Raw genomic sequence first — 7,356 nt, 5'->3', positions numbered from 1 at the left:
AAGGACCATAGCCCCACAATGGGCGTATGAACTAGAACACCAACTTGTATAGGAAGCCTTCAGGCTTTAATTAGTTAAGCATTTTTAGCCCCACAGAGAAGGATTGGAAGAAGCTCTGTAGTAGCATAATTCAAATTATTCTATAATTATTTCTTTCACATAAAACCAAAGGTGAGCAGAGACAGCTGGAAGAGTCAGGCGTGAGTCATCACCAGAAACAATAGACAAGTGAAACAGACTTAATAAAAAGAGTCTAAAAATCATTGTTCTCGCAAGGTTTATTGAAGAAAAAGTCAAACTTCTAAATTTTGTCAGAGGACTGGAAAATTGGTGACATTTAAGATTTGGGGAGAAAAAAAACGACATAGGAATTATAAGACTAAGAAGTATAACAAAACCCCAAAACTATGGTGAATTTTAGAGCAGATTAGGCACACCTAAACAGACAATGCGAGACTAAGATCGGGTTAAAAGAATTCAAAGGAAATTCAAAGCAAAACAAAGCCACCGAAGATAAGGTAGGAAACGCAAAGGATACAGTGGGAGACATAACGTGTACTGAATTGGAATCCAGGAGACAGAAGAAATGACGTGGGAAGGCACGAGAGCCTAGAATTTTCGAATACTTGACTAAATATATTAATCTATAATTTAACAAGTACGAGATAAAACTTACCATTAATAATAAAAGTGTATTCACTAATTTTCACTGCTCCATCTGAGAACAGAAACTCACAGATAACGTGGATAGCTTTGAGTTTCTCAGTAAATGTTTCAAATGTTAGGAAATTGACTAGGTCTAAAAGGGCTTTCTTTCAAAACTCCTCTACCTGAAATACATTGTTTTTGTTTAATCGGCGGGATTGCTAAATAATCCAACATTAGCAGAGGTGCAAAGCTGGCATGGCCACGCCCATCCTTCCACCCTGCCTACCACAGGCTCAGGCAGGAATACAGGCTTACGCGAGCACAAACACGTACCCATGCGCGAGAGCGCGCGCGCGCGCGCGCGCGCACACACACACACACACACACACACACACCCGCGACACACACAAGCATACGTGTACGCATGTGTATGACTCAAGAAAGGTTTTTCTCTCTTCTTGTTCCCTATAGCCAGCGCTGCGAAGTTTTTGAGGAGTCCTGCAGCGAGGTTCTTCTAAATGATCTTAGATCCGTTTGCAAGGAACTCAACGGGCAGTAGAGGGAAAAGCAGCCAGGTGCCTGTCAACCGGTGGGCACACGGGTGTGCCTAGGACCTGCCGTGCTCCAGAAGTCCGCTGGGGCGAGGAGGTGGAGATGCAGGACCCAGCGCCTAATAAGCGCCAGATCGCCCGAGTTCTTTTTATAAATATGAAACAGCCCACAAACTTTTTCTTACTTACTCCCTAGTACCCCACTACTGACACACACAATTTATGCTTCCTCCCAGGAGTCGGCTGGCCGTCTAAGCACTAACTTTGCGACATAACAGGAGCTAAAAACAGCCCTTGCTCGCAGGAAAGAAAAGAAGCAAGGAAACAGTGTTAAACCTGACCTCACACTCGGATTAGCCCGGTGCTTGGAATGGAAAAAAAAAAAAAAACCATCATGGGCTGCTCGCCGCGCGGTGCGCTCTGGGATGAGTAGTTCATCCAGCCCGTCCATCCCGTAATCAGAACGGAGCTCAAATTGGCTCCGCGGCAGAGAACTACTATTCCCGTGGGGCCGCGCGACAGTGGAGGGGCGGGGCCGGAGGAGGGGCGTCTCACTCGCGCAGGTCCTGGGGCTGGAAGAGGCGGTGGAGCCGCGGTCCAACTGCTGAAGTCTCCATGTGACAGTGAGTGAGGTCCCCTTTCTAGGAGCCACTCCACTCCTGATCACAGTCCCAGGAACCGGCCACTATTCCGGCGCCGACAGACCGACAGGCCCGGGACTCTGGGCGTCGGACCGTGCCGCCGCCACACTTGGGGTGCGGAGTGAACGGCCGCCCCGGGGAAGGAGGCGGAGCGGCGCGGCGAGCGGGGCTCTGTGGCGGCGCCGGCGCCCCCGAGCTGGCAGACATGAACGGCTTCACTCCGGAGGAGATGAGCCGCGGCGGGGACGCGGCCGCTGCGGTGGCCGCGGTGGTCGCTGCTGCAGCCGCCGCCACTTCGGCGGGGAATGGGAACGCGGCGGGCGGTGGGGCAGAGGTACCGGGTGCTGGTGCGGTCTCGGCTGCTGGACCCCCCGGAGCGGCGGGTCCCGGCCCCGGACAACTCTGTTGTCTGCGGGAGGACGGCGAGCGGTGCGGGCGCACGGCTGGCAACGCCAGCTTCAGCAAGAGGATCCAGAAGAGCATCTCGCAGAAGAAGGTGAAGATCGAGCTGGATAAGAGTGTAAGTGGCAACGGGACCGCCCTGCCCTGCCCTGCCCTACCCTGCTTGCCCAGCCGGGTTGTTGGTGGGGTTCGCGAGTCTTCGGGACTGGGCTGCAGGTGGGATTAGTGGGTTCTCCGATTGAAACAAAGTCGCTGCAACTCGGGCCACCTCCCCCAGCGCGCGCTGGCGCAGTGGTGCGGGTCCCCTCCGCCCCTCACCCGGACTCCAGCTGCCTCGCGTCTCTCCCACGCCAGGCTTCCCTCTTCCTCCTTTGCTGCGATCTGGAAACGAAACAAAGGGGACCGCGGCACCGAGGGCCCAAGTAGTTTTCTTGTAGCCGGGCAGCCCCTTCTGGAATGGAGGCGCCTTTGTTTTGCTGCCCGAGCCAGCGTTTGGCCCCAGGGATTAGCTCCGCTCCTTTAGGGAAAGTAGTGTCTGGCAGGACCCCACGACACAGAGAAGGGAAATCCTTTCTCTTGTACACGGAGAGGGAAGCCGAGTTCAACAGTGCCTTGGTGGGAGGTGGTTATAAACGGCGTTTGCGGTGTCAGCTCCTCGGGCAGCTGCTCCAAACCCAGGCTGCAAATAAGCCTCTGCGGTTTTACAGCCCGCTCGGCAGCCATCGGGATTTCTTTCTTTCTTTTTTTTTTTTTTTTTTTTTTCCGTTTTTATGCACGTCTGCTCTTTTGGCCAGCTATGAGGTTTTAGAGCGATCCATTGCTACTTTTCAGAGCTCTGACTGATAGCAAATGAAGAACAGGATACAGAATCTCCATACATAGTGTATATTTTTAACTTGCCCTTAGCTTAGAAGTTAATTTAAAAGTGTTCATTCGGCCCTTAATTGTAGCCTTAAAGGGGGGAGAGGGAGACAGTGTTCAGCTCAGTATTGCCCGTCTCTATGTAACTATTTGTGATTCTGTTTAAGCAGTTTTTCCGTAGGGCCCATGAGAAACTTTGCAAATGAACGTGAATAATTTCCGTTTACTTTAACTGAAAACAACATGATAGAGATAAATACATTAATTTAATTCTTAAAAAAGAAACGTTAGCACTTGAAATTTAAACATAATTAGGATATGAATTCAAAGCACATTTTAGAAAAATGCATAGCCTGCCTGCTTTCTCCAGTGGTACCACTCACCTCTTCCTGACGGCCCCCTCACCCATCTGCTACTGTTAAAGCCGGGCACCCGTTTTAAAATTGGAAAGGGACATTACATCCGCTTAGACTGTATGTTCAGTCATTCACTTGGGCCTGTGAGGGCCAGCCATGATAATCTAAGTCTGGGCAGAAAGGAAACTTCCTTTACTTCCTCCAAACATTATCACCTGGGACTCTGGCCATCGATGAATTTCGATGGAGGCTGGAGTCTCTTGTTTACCCTGAGACGATGCAGGGCTGCAGGAGAAACCACAAGCTGAGACCACCCGACCCCCGACCCAAGAACAGACCATTCAAAGGAAATGCCTGGCATTCCAAGCACTGTAGATAGAAACACCTGCCAGCGCACAGTCACCAAGAAACCCTGGACGAATGTCAGCCAATCAGAAACCCCTCATCCCCACCTTTACTACTATAAAACCCTATTCTAGTTGAGCTCGGGACTCTCCGGTTAGACCGAGTTTGCAAACTTGATTAAAATAAAGGCTCTTTGCTTTTGCTTTTGGGACTTGGTCTCCTTTGTTGGCTTTTGTGGGGACCCATGGATTCGGACATGACAGGCCTATGCATTTTTTCTCAACAGAGCTGCGTTTTTCTGTACTCAAAATCGACCAACCTTTTTCTGTTTCAGGCAAGACATCTTTACATTTGTGATTATCACAAAAACTTAATTCAGAGTGTTCGGAACAGAAGAAAGAGGAAAGGGAGTGACGATGATGGAGGAGATTCTCCTGTCCAGGATATCGATACTCCAGAGGTAGATGAGACTTCTTCTGCGGGAAGTGTCAACCATAGGCGTACTGACGATTCCAGAGCCTTTATGTCAATATTTGGGCTAAGTATTAAATGTTTAAAGCATCTGAGAAATCTCAAAATTAAATACAAATAACAATCAGTTTACATGTGTTTGTACTCGTGTTAAATCTCAGGTGACAGTTTTCATAGCCCTTAGTGTATGACTTCCTTTTTTTGTTCTCTAAAAGTTTATACTATGTATCCCCCAAAGCTGGAACTGTTTAATAAACTATAGCTCTGGTTGGGCAAATGAGATTGTTACCGTGCATAGGTGGAAGTGCCCTTTGCCATACAGATCAGTGATATCCTTCCAGCAGAGTGAACTAATCTGTATATTAATTTTTTCTAGGTTGATTTGTACCAATTACAAGTAAATACACTTAGAAGATACAAAAGACACTTCAAGCTTCCAACCAGACCAGGTCTTAATAAAGCACAACTTGTTGAGGTATATGTACGTTTTATACAGTTTAAACAAATCTGTTTGCATCAACCAGGGGTCAGTAAGTGGTGGTGATCTAGATAAATGTTGTACATGGAATAGTATATTACACATAGGAGAGTCAAAGTTAATAGTCTATTTTGAGAGAATAGAGTTGTTTGGAAACATCTGTCTGCCACCTAGAAAATCCATTCACAGCAACTTTTTATAGTGATTTTTCAAAATAAGTATTCAGTGAGTTTTTATTATTCCACTTTGAATTTCTAATTATTCAGTGACTATTTACTGAACACCTAATTGAGGCGTAGCAAATAAATAAGCTTATACGCATTTATTAGAATTCAGTTTTTGAAGTTTCTGTGGAATAGGCCTACAGGATGAGCCTTAAAACAGGACTTCTTAACTCTCTGATTTCACTTTCTGGTTGTTATCAACAGTTGTTTTGAAGTCGAGGATGCTTTCTTTACATCAAGAGAGAGCAAAGATTTTATCCAAGCTTTTGCTTAAAGTTTGCTTTGTATAGGACTTTGCTTCCTTCGGTGTGCTTTGGAGGTGAGCTCTGTGTGTGTGTGTGGTGCAGGAAGGGGGTGGTTCAAGAAGTAATAGAACCACAAAATCTGTGCACTTTAACATGTTTGCAGATTTAAATAATTATACTTTATATCTAAATAAAAATTTCTACTGGATAGACAGGACAGAAATATCTGTGTGTGTGTGTGTGTGTATTTTTTTGGCATGTGTTTTCTTATATTCTTCACTTTGACTTTAGAGTTAGCCTACATTTCTAATGTACATAGTAAATAAAAGGTAAACACAAGTTAAAATTCTTTGCAGAAAGCTCTTTAACATTGTTAGAATTCAGTATGCTAACTAGCGAGATTTTTCTCCTATATTTCTTGCCTAGGCAACAAAAATAGAACTTTTCTTTAAAAGATCTATCCCTTTTACTGTGGCACTTCATAAATATAAAGACATCCCCTACTATGATGAAATATGCTAGACATTAATGAAGCCTAGTCTGTGTTCTATCGCAGAGAGGAGCCAAGAACTGATGTGAACGTTATATTTATATGACAGTATATAGTCTGTAACTCAAATCTGGTCTTCTAAAACAGTTGTATTAGTTCAGAGTTATTTTCTGTTCTAGAAGAACAGGCAGCCTTCTAGAATCTGAACACACCCCTTAGCAGCTCAGTTTCTTACTTGGGTATAGTTGTGTCCACGTTCAGTCTGTGTAGTGAGAAGACAAGGAAGCAGGAAAGCAGTCCTGAGCATCCCTCTAGCTCCCTTAAATTTACATTCTTAAGTTTTATTTGGAAAAATTTGCAAAAAACATACGAAGAATGAATACTGACTTCACCAAGATATTTATGGTATTATAGTTCATTACCAGTGTTTGTTTTGTTTACTTTCTATTAATCTTTTCCTGTGAATACAGTCTAGACTCTCCCTCATATGATGTACATCAGTTCTTATCTCATTGATATTTAATGTTTAAGAATATGTACTTTCTAAGCTAAGGTTGTAAAGTTTAAAGGGAAAAATACACATAACTAGTGCCACATGAACTGAGTGGACCAAAGCATTAGAATTAGAGTATATGAATTGAGTAGACTAACGGGTCCTTTGAAATCAGACTGGCTTTTGTTTACCACATTTTGTTTTTATGTGCTTTGGGGCTTATTTATATTTTGTTAAAACAGCTTAATTTTCAGAAGAGTATCTCTCGGGGTTCTATAACACTTTGACAAAGCAGCAGCTTGTACTCAACTCTCAGCATCTGTTACAGCTAACATTTACTTGGTTCTTTCTTCTTTGCAGATAGTTGGTTGCCACTTTAGGTCTATTCCCGTGAATGAAAAAGACACGCTAACATATTTCATCTACTCGGTGAAGAACGACAAGAACAAATCAGACCTCAAGGTCGACAGTGGTGTTCACTAGGTGGCGTTCACACTAGCACACAGATGTCTGGCTGTAAAGGATGTTTACTGTTTTTCATATGTAGAAATCTTCTCGTGTATTTTTTCTACAGAGGATTTTCTTTGGCTTTTTTTTTTGTTTGTTTGTTTGTCTTTGATTCTAATAATTAGTTGGAAACTCATATAAACTGAGCTTCCTAAATTAAAACTATTTTAAATAAAGGCTATTACTATTATAGCTGCTTCAGTGTATTTATTTTGTGAAACTTAGTTTTTATTTTAAGCTTTCAGGGATTGATATTAAGGTTTTAGGTAATGATTCTTATTTGTAAGCTTTTCTTGAAAATTCCAAGCAATTAAAGGTAATAGAGAAATAACATATAAATATAAGCCACTTGCTTTCTCTAGGCCAATCTGAAGTAAGCATTCTGTATGTGTGTGTGTGTGTCTGTGTTGGAGAGGGCGGTGTTTGAGACAGGGTTTTTCAGTATCCCAGGCTGTCCTTGTCTCTGTCATTTCCAGAGTTTGAAAGTTGCTTTTTTCTTGTTTGCTTAGGTAATATTGTATCTTTCTGGAGTCTTTGATGGAGTTAAGAATAGTTAGTTATAGTTATACTTTTCCTTAGTTAAGATTATTATAATTTTTACTTGATAACTGTTTTGTTATATGTAATTTTGCTATGTTAAAGTT

The 7,356-nt window shown here is 43.6% G+C and overlaps 1 protein-coding gene across 1 annotated transcript; it reads left to right on the top strand.

Annotated features, from left to right (window-relative positions):
• The first annotated feature begins 1,741 nt into the window (after positions 1-1,741).
• On the top strand, positions 1,742-6,904 carry Sap30 (Sin3A associated protein 30). The gene is made up of 4 exons (XM_050161838.1): positions 1,742-2,360; positions 4,139-4,264; positions 4,652-4,750; positions 6,566-6,904. Exons 1-4 carry the CDS (start codon positions 2,046-2,048, stop codon positions 6,686-6,688), a joined length of 663 nt encoding a protein of 220 aa, XP_050017795.1. The 5' UTR covers positions 1,742-2,045; the 3' UTR covers positions 6,689-6,904.
• Positions 6,905-7,356: the final 452 nt, after the last annotated feature.

This window comes from Alexandromys fortis, unplaced genomic scaffold (assembly GCF_014885135.2).
Source record: "Alexandromys fortis isolate MF-2015 unplaced genomic scaffold, M_Fortis_MF-2015_v1.1 scaffold_137, whole genome shotgun sequence".
In the NCBI taxonomy this organism is placed as follows: Eukaryota; Metazoa; Chordata; class Mammalia; order Rodentia; family Cricetidae; genus Alexandromys; species Alexandromys fortis.
The sequence above is the reverse complement of the archived record's forward strand: the minus strand, read 5'-3'. Positions and strand labels throughout refer to the sequence as shown.